Source organism: Xyrauchen texanus, chromosome 12, assembly GCF_025860055.1.
Source record: "Xyrauchen texanus isolate HMW12.3.18 chromosome 12, RBS_HiC_50CHRs, whole genome shotgun sequence".
Taxonomy (NCBI): Eukaryota; Metazoa; Chordata; class Actinopteri; order Cypriniformes; family Catostomidae; genus Xyrauchen; species Xyrauchen texanus.
Genome location: NC_068287.1, coordinates 19,296,834 through 19,309,655, shown reverse-complemented (window position 1 = coordinate 19,309,655; position 12,822 = coordinate 19,296,834). Strand labels below are relative to the sequence as shown.

At 47.2% G+C, this 12,822-nt stretch overlaps 1 protein-coding gene across 1 annotated transcript in view; it reads right to left on the bottom strand.

Moving 5' to 3' along the window:
- The window catches only part of LOC127652384 (protein sidekick-1-like), a 495,188-nt gene that overhangs the window by 127,439 nt on the left and 354,927 nt on the right, over positions 1 to 12,822 (bottom strand). The window contains 2 exon segments of the mRNA XM_052138488.1: positions 2,387 to 2,581; positions 12,412 to 12,495. Coding sequence (XP_051994448.1) covers positions 2,387 to 2,581; positions 12,412 to 12,495 — 279 coding nt within the window.

Below are 12,822 nucleotides of genomic sequence, written 5' to 3'. Positions count from 1 at the left end.
AAAAACCCATTACAGCTCAGTATCCTCAATTCCTTTACACCATTTTCTATGAGATAACTAGATTTTTAAATGTTTTGAAGAAAATGTGAGAGATAGAGTATTTACAACTCATTGCCACAATGCTAGGGTGTTGTTTGTGGTTGCCACAGCATTGCTACAGTATGCAGTGATGATATGATCATATTCTGAATGATATTTAGTGTGTACCTATGCAGTTTCTAAGGTGTTTTGGGTGGTTGCTTACTGGCCCAAGGTAAAAGAGCCTACTCCCAAATCTCTATAACATTCTGTCATAGACATCCTTCATAAAGTACTTCACAAAAGAGTTCTAGGCAATAAACCCCAAAAAATAGCCCTGAGGTGGATCACACGTTTATAAACTTTTATCTGAAGCAGAAAAGTATTGTAAAATCAGACAAAAAGACAAAAGGTACAAGACTGTGTACTTAACGTTTTCATGAGGGTATGAGCTACAATTCAATAAAGCATGTCAAAATAATGGAAAATATATTATCAATACTAAGTGATGCCTGAATTAGCAAACAACACTAAATACTGATGCTTCTGCTTATAAAACTGTGAAGAATGTAGTGGGTATGTCAGTACTGTCTTAGCCAGAGCATTTGAGTCGTACATCTTAACACAATTTAAGACACTTAAAAACCAGAGGTAGTCTGGTATTGAGAATCAACACGCTCAATATGCTCCGCTGTTTTTACAGTGACCCTGTTCACAGCCTCTCTGGGGAGATAAAGGCCTGGTGAGTGATTATACACCACACTAACATTCATCCACTACGCTCGTCCTTGATCACTTTAGCATGAAACAGATCTATACAGGGATAATAAAGCCTGCAGAAGAACACATCTCTGATTGAACCGCTGGTCACTGAACGAGTCTAGATATGCGCAATCAATATGCAAGACAGAGGAAGCTGCGTTCCATGCGAGATCTTCAGCTCTTCAGAGATAACCGGCAACATGCCTGTCTGTTTTATCTTTCAGCTTTTGCATCTTACCTTGTTGGATAACAATAGTAAGGTTTGAGTGCACAAGGTTTTACTTTTTGCTCAAAAGTTTTCTTGGGCTGAAAGAAAAAGTTTACCTTTAATTAAGGTGGCACTTTTGTTGCACTTATAATAGTCAATATTTCTTGCAAAAAATGTAATTCTTCATGACAATTTTCACTCCTAAAAAAAAGCTGTTTGCGTCTGTAACTTTAAGACTTGTATACTTATCTAAAACCTCTGTTGTGATTGGCCAACGTCCATATACTGGAAAGATGTTTATATGTAAACATCTTATGAACGATCTTATGCTAATTGGTTGGTTGAGTTATTGTTCCGGTGTCTGGCTGGTCGGGATGCTCAAACAAACATAGGAATGTTTTGATAGCACATTAAAACCACAGTGTTCAAATTTTTGGAGGAAATAAACCTACGAATGAATTAATTATAGCTGCATTCGCATTATAAGCTGGGATAGGTGAAAGTATTTTTAATCATAACCTTTAAAAAAATTGTCTTATTATTAGAATTAATCCATTCTGTATAATCATGGGGAATCAGATGATGCAAAGGTCAATATAGCTCAAAGTTAAAATCATTATGGCAATCTACATGCAGTAAATATGTGCAATCGGGGCTGTGGTAATTATCTGTGTGATGTGAGCGCTGCTCTTAATGCTCTCATACAGCACAGATCTGGGTAGGGCCTGACAAATACCGCAATGTAATCAACTACAGACAGGCCTCTCCACGGGGAGCTGTTCCATCGCTTCTGGAAGAGAGTTAGAGTAATTTCACTGCAGATTAGGAACTGAGAGAAGGTAAACGCTCCAGCTGGTCACATATAATGCCCTTGACAATGTCTCTCTTGTCTGTGTGTCAGTTAGTGTCAGCCAGTTAAAGGGATAGCTCACCCACAAAAAATATAATTCTGTAATTATTTACTAAAATTTTCAAAACCTGTAAGACTTGTAACCTTCTTTCGTGGAACACAAAATTATTCTTTATTCTAAAGAATGTGCTGGTCGCTCATTTCCATGCAATTACAATGAATGGGGACTGAAGATTTGAAACTTCAAAAAGGACACAAAAGCCCCACAAAAGTATAAGTGTAATCCAATCCAACTCGTGTGCTATATTCCAACTCTTCTGAAGACATATGATAGCTCTAGGAAAGAAACAGACCAAAATTTAAATCTTTTAAAGCTCTCCTTGCCATGTCCTTTTGTGTTCCACAGTCATTTGGATTATGAACAACATGAAGGTGAATAAATGTATTTACTTATTTTATTTTTTTGGGAGAATTATTCCTTTAATGAGCTCTGGAAAACAAGCAATAAATAAATGCTGCCTCCCGCACTGCCTCGGAATTATGCTCACTTGTGATGTCCAGGTAAGTGTGCACCTGGCCCTCTCCGGCTGAGTTCCTGGCAAAACACTGGAAGATCCCGGCATCGCTGGCCTGTAGCTTCCTGACCTGAAGGCCCATGCTTGAGATGACTTTGTAGCGTGGGTTATTGAGTTTACTGAGGGGCACTGCATCCTTATACCACTCCAGCTTAGGCATAGGCACACCTGTAAGTTAAATATACAACATGAAGGTTCAACAGGTCAGATCAGGTAGGAAATATAAGGTATAACTAAGTAAGAAGGAAATTAAAAAGAATAACATGGTATTTCCATGTACACTAGTCTGTGTATTGTCTGGCCCAGTGTTTCCTTGAATTCCAGACTTCAGTTTTCTTTTTTTTAGCAGCCACTCTGAATGATCTAGCAAGTAATTCATAGTAATAAACAGATAAATTGTGAGTTGATCGATTCATTAAAAGTATTCGACAGTTTTGGACACTTGAGTTAAAAATAAAAGTGTATGCAATATCATTATCAATATTAATGTTCCCCTTCTGTCGCTCTCTCCACGTTGTGTCAGAGAAGCGACACTAGGGGTCTCTCTTGAGCCCCGATATTCACCTCTGAACTATGAAAAAAGGCCAATGAGAGTTGGCAACCAGTATTTGCATGTCCCGCCCCCGGACATACAGGTATTTAAGCGGCGCAAATACGGTAGTTCATTCAGAAAATTTCTTCGGAGCCGATGGTCGTGTCTGCAACTGCTGCATTACACACCGAGTTCCTGTCATCCCTCTGCTGCTTAACTGTTGGATTCCACGGCGCACAACAGCGGCTTTCTCCTGTTTGCACGGCTGTGCATTCCTGCCCCTGGGCGCATCGACAGTGCAGATTTAAAAACTCTCACAAGTTTTTTCCCTAAAAGAGTGATTTAAAAGAGTAATTTCCTCTAAAAGAGCAAAACACAGCGGCGTTGAACGTCCTTTTAAGGACGCGTCTTTATAAAGATGCCCTTCCGCCCCTGTGTTGTTTCTGGATGCGGTAGAGTGCTCTCCGCTTCCGACGGCCACAGGCGCTGTCTCATGTGTCTGGGTAGCGATCACACCGAGGCTGCGTTTGTGGATGTTTCATGTTCTCACTGCGAGAACATGACCATGACAACGTTGCGGTCGCGGCTTGCTTACAACCGTGAGCAAGCCACTCCAGCCGCCCCCCCGTATTGCTCCTTCTTCCCACGGGATTGAGGACGATGCGGCTGGCGATGGAGGCGATTGGGGATGGCTGCGGGTGCAGCTCGCCGGTACGCCCCTCGGACCACCCGCGCCCCAGCACGCTCGTTGATTCCTGTCCGTGCTCGAGGCGGCGGCGACTCGCCTCACAGCCAGTCAGCCGACCCTCTTGCGATGGAAGCCGATTAGCTCGCCAGCGACATCGGAGGGCGTGGCATCTGATGCAGAGGACTCCCTGGGCTGCCGCCGGGCTTGCACGCCCAGGCTGAGGCTGACGCACAGATGACATGCTTTCCCGGGCAGCCAACAGCGTGGGCTTGGATTGGAATCCTCCATCCTCCCCACAGCCATCACGGCTGGATGACTGGTTCCTGGGGTCTGCGCGCCGCTCACAGCCTCGCCCCCCCCGGTTCCGTTTTTCCCGGAAGTGCATGACGAGCTGACGTCTTCCTGGAGAGCACCTCTCTCCACTCGTCACACCGCCACAGGCTCGTCCGCCCTCGCCACCCTCGACGGCGGAGCGCGCCACGGGTACGCGCCGATTCCCCAGGTGGATAGGGCGGTTGCGATCCATCTATGCCCCGGTACCCCTACCACCTGGCGAGGTCGCCCCTACTCCCTTCCCAGACCTGTAGAGCAACCTCCTCGCTGACAGCGAAGGCCTACAGCGCCACCGGACGCGCCGCTTCCGCCCTGCATGCCTGCAGGTCCACCAAGCCAAGGCACTTCGCAACATGCACGGGGGTGGCCCTGATCCCGACACGCTGCAGGAACTGCGCTCAGCGACCGACCTCGCCCTGAGAGCGACGAAGGTCACAGCGCAAGCGCTCGGGCAGGCGATGGCCACGCTAGTGGTCCAGGAACGTCAACTGTGGCTGAACATGGTCGAGATGCGTGAAGCCGACAAGACTCGCTTCCTCAACGCCCCTGTCTCCCAGTTCGGCCTCTTCGGCAACACCGTCGAGGACTTTGCCCAGCAGTTCTCCACGGTAAAGAAGCAGACGGAGGCCATCTCTCACATCATGCCTCGCCGCAAGCCTGCCGCCATGGCCAATGCCCCGTCTGCTCGCCGAGGGTGTCCTCCCGCGGCCAGAAGACAAGCTCCTGCTCCGCCTCAACCCGGGCCCAGCTCTCAGGCCCAGCGTCGAGCAAACCGCGGGAAGCGCACGCCCCCTGTCTCACGGACCCCCTCGAGGACCAGGAAGGCTCCCAGGCGCTCCTGAGACAACGCACCCAGAGTCCAAGAAGTTAGCTCGGAGGTGGTAAGACCGCTCCGTCCCCGGTGGAGGGCGGGAGGAGAATCCTTTGTTTTTTCATTTGCCGCACCCTTAACGGGGCTGTGGTACCCAAATTCTCAATAAAGAGCTATTTCCTTTGTCTCTGGGGCATATGGCCCGCAAATGCCGTTCTCACGGCACTCTGCTTTCAGGCCTCAACAGTCCCGGCTCCATGGACGCGGTGTCCCCGCCTTCAGCCCCACGACTGTTCCCCAGCCGGCCGGTTCAGACGAGTCCAGAGGACGCCAGCATCAGACCTCCTCCTCAGTCACGAACCCGCCCCCTGCCGGGTGTGCGGAGCAAGGTAAGTGCTTTGAGTTTATTCTCAGCACCAGAGCCTCGGGATGCCACGTTGCCTCCCGACGCCACGTTACCTGTTCCGCACCACTGCGAAGCCCCGCTGGGTACGTCCAAAAAACCCGTCCCTTTGGTGCCCCTAGCACAGAGTTTAGAGGCGTGGCTTTCACTGCCCAACCTGTCACGCTGGCTGCACCGGACCATTAGACTCGGTTACGCAATTCAGTTTGCCAGGTCTCCGCCCCCCTTCGAGGGCGTACATTTTTCCGCAGTACACGGCCAACATGCCCATTCCCTGCATGAAGAAATCGCCTCCCTTCTATTAAAGGACACGATAGAGCCTGTCCCTCCAACCGAAACGAAGAAGGGTTTCTACAGCCCTTACTTTGTTGTACCCAAGAAAGGCGGCGGCTTACGACTGATCTTGGACCTGCGAGTTTTCAATCGGACCTTATCCAAACTCCCGTTCAAAATGCTCACCCAGAAACAAATTCTATCTGGCGTCCGGCATCTAGATTGGTAGACCTGAAGGACGCGTACTTCCACGTCTCAATTTGCCCTCGACATCGACCCTTCCTATGGTTCGTGTTCGACGGTCAGGCGTATCAGTACAAAGTCCTCCCCTTCGGCCTGTCTCTGTCCCCTCGCGTCTTCACGAAAGTCGCAGAGGGAGCTCTTGCCCCGCTCCGAGTAGCCGGCATATGCATACTCAATTACCTCGAAGACTGGCTCATACTGGCTCACTCTCGAGAGTTACTATGAGCACACAGACACCAGGTGCTCAGGCACCTCAACCATTTGGGGCTTCAGGTCAACTGGGAAAAGAGCAAGCTCTCCCCGGTCCAGAGCATCTCTTTTCTCGGTCTGGAGTTAGACTCAGTCTCAATGACAGCACGTTTCTCCAACGAGCGTGCTCAGTCAGTGCTGAAATGCCTCGCTTCCTTCAAGCCAGGCGCCGTGGTCCCGCTAAAACGTTTCCAACAGCTCCTGGGGCATATGGCATCCTCCGCGGCGGCGCGCTGGGGTTGATGCATATGAGACCACTTCAGCACTGGCTCCGGACTCGAGTCCCGAGACGAGCATGGCGCCGCGGCACGCACAACGTAAAAGTTACCTCTGCCTGCCGCCAGACCTTCAAACCCTGGACAGATCTTTGCTTTCTAAGGGCTGGAGTACCCTTGCAGCAGGTGTCTCGACGCGTTCTGGTCACGACCGACGCCTCCAAATTGGGTTGGGGCGCTGTGTGCAACGGGCGCGCAGCCGCAGGCCGGTGGAACCGAGGCCCGCTGCGCTGGCACATCAACTGCGTAGAGCTGCTGGCTGTTTTTCTGGCCCTGCAGAAGTTTCTTCCGTTAATTCGGCACAAACACATCTTAGTCAGGACAGACAGCACCACGGTCGTAGCCTACATAAACCGCCAAGGCGGAGTACGCTCCCTCCACATGTCACAGCTCGCCCGTCGTCTCCTCCTGTGGAGTCAGCAGCGACTGGAGTCACTGCGCGCCACTCACATCCCCGGCAACCTCAATGTGATGGCGGACACGCTGTCAAGACAAAGCTTGCCCGGCGGAGAGTGGAGACTCCACCCCCAGTCGGTCCAGCTGATTTGGGACCCAGGTACACCTGTTTGCCTCCCAAGAAACCTCCCACTGCCCGCTCTGGTATGCCCGGACAGAGGCTCCCCTCGGGGCAGATGCGCTAGCACACAGCTGGCCCACGAGGCTGCGCAAGTACGCATTTCCCCCAGTGAGCCTTCTTGCACAGGTGCTATGCAAGGTCAGGGAGGACGAGGAGCAAGTCACTCTGGTAGCCCCCTACTGGCCTACCCGGACTTGGTTTTCGGACCTCACACTCCTCACGACAGCCCCTCCCTGGCGAATTCCCCTGAGGAAGGACCTTCTTTCTCAGGGACGGGGCACGAGCCGAAGACCCGCAGAAGTGTGCAGTTAGGTCAGTGCTCGTGTTTCTTCAGGAGAGGACGCTGTCCCCCTCCACCCTCAAGGTGTATGTCGCCGCTATCGCGGCCCACCACAACACGGTAGACGGAAAGTCTCTTGGTAAGCACGACTTAATCGTCAGGTTCTTAAAAGGTGCCCAGAGGATAGCTCCCTCCTGGCCTAACCTGTTCCCCTCCTGGGATCTCTCGGTCGTCCTTACGGGACTCCAGAGACCCCCCTTCGAGCCGCTTGACTCAGTTGGACTCAGGGCCCTCTCTCTCAAGACCGCCCTGCTGATCGCACTCGCTTCCATCAAGAGGGTCGGGGACCTGCATGCGTTCTCTGTTAGCGACGCTTGCCTGGAGTTCGGTCCGGCAGACACGTTCGTGATCCTAAGACCGCGACCGGGCTATGTGCCCAAGGTTCCTACCACACCCTTCAGGGATCAGGTAGTGAACCTGCAAGCGCTGCCCCGGGAGGAGGCAGATCCAGCCCTTTCACTGCTGTGTCCAGTACATGCCTTACGTATCTACCTGGACCGCACACAGAGCACTAGACGCTCTGAGCAGCTCTTCGTCTGCTTTGGGGGACAGCAGAAAGGGAATGCTGTCTCCAAGCAGAGACTCGCCCACTGGGTTGTCGACGCCATTTCCCTGGCTTATCACACCCAGGCCGTGCCCCCCCCTTTGCGGGTCCGAGCACACTCCACCAGGAGTGTTGCGTCCTCATGGGCACTGGCTAGGGGCACTGCCCTAGCAGACATTTGTAGAGCAGTGGGCTGGGCAACACTGAACACTCGGTGGCACGCCCACAATATGACCGGGTGAATCGCTTGCATCTAGCGCCCTTCCCCCTAACCAGGGGAAACAGTGCGCCTTCATTCCCAGGAGATCTCAGGTTTGGGACACTGGTTGATTCCTCCCTAGCCCTCCTGGGTCGCAGTTCAGCGGAGGAACTCGGCGACCCAAGCCACTGAGGGTACTGCAAGCTACCCTGCACTGGTATAGGTGCTCCACAGGTAAGGCCTCCTTCGGACTCCCCCTGTGTGTAACGCCACGGTTCTGTCCCCTCTGGCGAGTGGACTCCCGTGCTTCCCTTAGGCAGTCACGGCTGCCTCGGTTGCCGTGCTGTATGTTCCCCCCTCTATAGGCTGGATCCACCACCGCACCGACTTTTCCACATAGGCCCTAAGTCAGGCCTCTGATGGTTTTGCCACTTAAACTTGCCTCCCCTCTCAGGTAGGCGTGGCCTCCGCAGGGTCTTCTCCGCCCAGAAAATAAGGGCTTAGACCCCCTTCCCTCAATGCGTGTAAGGGCCCCGGCCTAAGTTGCTCTATGCGAGAAACATAGAGAGAAAAGAGGCCCGGTCAGGCTTGGCCCGTTCCCAGGTTGGCGGCCAGCACCTTGTTCCCCCCTCCAGGGTAACGATAAGGAATCCTGATGGCTTAAATGGGGCATTGGGGAAGGGTACGTGCAGCCTGATACAGTTGGTCGTCCTGCACGTAAGAGTACCTGCTCGCTCCTGTATCAGCAGTTCACGTACACAGCTCAGCGCATGGTGCTTTTATAAGTGGACCCCTAGTGTCGCTTCTCTGACACAACGTGGAGAGAGCGACAGAAGGGGAACGTCTAGGTTATGTATGTAACCTCCGTTCCCTGATGGAGGGAACGAGACGTTGTGTCTCCCCTGCCACGTCGCGGACCATTTCCGGCTCCTCAGAAAAATCCTGAATGAACTCCCGTATTTGCGCCGCTTAAATACCCGTATGTCCGGGGGCGGGACATGCAAATACTGGTTGCCAACTCTCATTGGCCTTTTTTCATAGTTCAGAGGTGAATATCGCCGCTCAAGAGAGACCCCTAGTGTCGCTTCTCTGACACAACGTCTCGTTCCCTCCATCAGGGAACGGAGGTTACATCCGTAACCTAGAAGTTTTTGATATTGATTATTGCATTAGATAACTAAACATGTTTAAACAAATTATACTAGACCTTTTCTTAGAATTAGAATTATTATTATTTTTTTTTTTACATTTTATTAACTGGCGTCACTGGGATTTTTAGTGGATTTATGAAGTCTATTCCACCTTTGACAAATTAGAAAGTGTTCAAACACATTTTATCTTTTCAAAAAGCATCTGATCTTACTTTGAACAACTTGCCTATTGTTTTATAATTAAAAACATAACAAACGTGTGAAATATTTTGCTTGATAAGTGTGCTTATGCTATCTTTTTTATATATCCCAGTTGGTTTGAAATTTGTTATATAACACAAAGACATTCATAAATTTTTTAATGTAACGTGACCAAAGCGCCAGTAAACACTAAGGCGTCATTTTATTGTACAAACTTCTTAGTTTCAGTGAATCCATTTTCCTTACGTGAAATAACACCATATTTATCTGCATTCCTCTACAATCTTCTCTCTGGAACTTAAGGCCTAACACTGCGGTGTTAAGCCACATGGACCGTGCTGATCTAAATACCATTTAATATACACACTCAAAAGTCTAATTTTGAAAATGCTGGCTGCACCATTTATAGGATATAAGAAAGATGAAGTGTCAAGTGGAAATGAGATGATCTGAGGCCTTAAGCCTCCAAACAGATTTGGCTAACACGCTTCTAAGAATATTTTGGCAGCTTGGAAAAGTAACAGCAGAAAGAGCTAAAAGAGAAAATCATCACTTGCTGTGGCTCAAGTCTACTTCAAGAGAAGGCCACCAGATTGTACTGTTCAAACTCATTTAGTGTTCTTCGCCTTTAGTTAGCAGATGTATCAAACACCACTCCGCACCAAACGGGTGCAAACTTTGTCGTGCAAATCTTCAGAGATGGATCAAAAGAATCAAAAGAAATCAAAAGATTTAAAAAAACAGTGGAAAAGAATGATTTTCATGATGTGCATTCTTCCATAGATGCTGACAAGTCAATAAACATAAAGCGTGACTAGTGGAGTGTGATCTACCAACTAACGATTCTTATGAGATTGTGCTTTTTAATACATCAAATCAAAATGTCTCTCACATAAGTTAGTGGTATGAATATGTCTTGCGAGTCACTTACTGAATAAGTTGCAACAGTTCTTTCCTGAACGGCAAGTATTTACTTTCATTTTATTTTTCACTCGAAGTGAGAATTGTTAAGTGTATTTAAAGGGATTGTTCACCCAAAAATTAAAATTCTCTCATTATTTACTTGCCCTAATGCCATCCCAGATGTGTGACTTTTTTTCTTCTGCTGAACACAAATTAAGATTTTTTGAAGAATATTTCAGCTCTGTAGGTCCATACATGGCAGGTAAATAGTGGCCAGAACTTTGAATGTCCAAAAATCACATAAAGGCAGCATAAAAGTAATCCACATGACTCTATATGTTCAGAAGCAATATGATAGATATGGGTGAGAAACAGATCAATATTTAAGTCCTTTTTACAATAAATTCTCCTCCCTGCCCAGTAGGTAAAAATGAAAGAAAAATGTTTAAGTGGAGATTGATATTAAAAATGGACTTAAATATGTTTCTCACCAACAACTATCATATCACTTCTGAAGATAACCACATGTGCTTTTGCAATTTACTTGTATCGTATGGGCCTACAGGGCTGAAATATTCTTCTAAAAATCTTTGTTTGTGCTCAGCAGAAGAAAGAAATACATGCACATCTGGGATTGCAAGAGGGTGAGTAAATAATGAGAGAATTTTCATTTTTGGGTGAACTCACCCTTAAGACTTAAATCAGTGATTGTTCATATGACTTCTACTTCAAGATACACATACAAAACAGAGTAAATGGCACTTTAATTAGAACAAGAGTATTAAAATATGTTATGTAATATTATTGTTGTTTAGTATTCTCAGTAAATATTTAGGACAAATTATTGAAGTGTGAATGCTTCCTTAAAAGTACTAAAAAGAATTGTTAATGGACTCATTAATCGTTAATTCCGTCATCTTTTACTCACCCTCATGCAGTTCCAAACCCATATGACTATCTTTATTTCGTGGACCACAAAACGAGATGTAAGGCTGAAAGACAGCCTCGGTCACCATTCACTTTAATTGTAAGGAAAACAGAGTGAACATTCTTAAAAATGTCTCCTTGTGTTCCATGCAAGAAAGAAAGTCACAGCGTTTTTTGAATGACATACTGTAAGTGTGAGTAAATTATATACATTTCTGGGTGAACTATCCCTTTTATCATTAATTGAAATTGGAACCAGAATTGTTCAATTCCTTTCTATCCCTAGCTCCGGGCATTTGTTCCTGTATGTCTCTTGATCTTTTAGAGTTGAGATTTCTGATTCCGCTCTGGAGAAAAATAACTTCTCTAAACAAAAGATATCCCACCACATAAAACAGTGTGAATGGTCCCAGCAGCAGCAGCAACAACAGGAGCAGCACATAAGAGAGGTAATGGATTGATTCCACTTTCTGCTCTTAAGGATATGGCGGGGCGACTCGGTTGTTTTTTATTTCTTTCAGTCCATCTGATGCTGAGGGATCATTTTTACCCTCACTGAAATTGCAGCTGAGCCGAGCTAGAACCACAACGGACAAATATCATAAGTACCGTTATAACTGTTGGGCTGACTTTCCATTTCAGCACTATTAGAAAAGTGGAGAATATTTCTGGCAGAAAACCAATACCATTTCATTGGCCATTTTTCTACTATATAATGATAATGGTTTAAGCCCTTTCCCATCAACACCTCATATCTCACAGCAAATAGTAAAGCCTTCGCCACTCTTACAAAAGGCTGCCATTTGTCTTCCATGGAGGGACACTGACACTCTCTAAAATGTTCAGATTTTATAAATCACCCACCAAACAATTGTCTATCTCGCCCCTCAGAGCAGGCTTTTGGGTTAGTTAATAGACCTGCACCATGCACTTGGGAGTTAATTCATAAATGTGGCTGGCAGTGCAATCAATACAAACAAAGATGCAAAACTGATGTAAATACCTTTACGTAACTACACTTACCAAGCTGCAAAGCTACAGAATCCCTGAGTGTGCTGCGAAGCATGCTGATCAGAGCTTGGGTTTAAGTGTATGGGATATCTATTGTACTGTATTTTAAGTCAAGTTTTTTTCCCTCAAATTTTCTCAACTGTTTTCTTATTTTTTCTAGCTATCCATCCATCCATCCATCCATCCATCCATCCATCCATCCATCTATCTATCTATCTGCCTGCCTGTCTGTCTGTCTGTCCTAATACTATATGTACTTATATATTGTGTATGTATGTATGTAGTCCAGCACAACATCATCCATCAACCCTCTTCAGATTAAGTCAAGCACATCTCACCTCGAGCTTGGCACTGGATATCCACGCTTTTCTCCACCTCTCCCATCATCTTCCTCCTGGGCTCAGCAGTGAAATAGGGCACCTCTGCAAAAGCAAATAAGCCTATTTGAGAACACACTGACATTTCTGAACCGAATACAAAAGAATGACATATTGTAATTTATAAACAGCTCAGAAATAATTGAATGATTCCATCAGTGGAATTCAGGAAACGTATTGTTAAAAAATTGGATTTTCATTGAGCTCAGATGGGTGTGGGACCAATTTATTCCCTTTTCTATGGCAATGGGAAATTTACTGGAGCAAAATTAATGAATTCATAAACATTGTTAAAATTGAAATGCTCGGGTTGTGCTGTTAACGTAGCCTCGTGTTTTCAGCGTTGTTGATGGGAGTCAGACATGTGGAAGG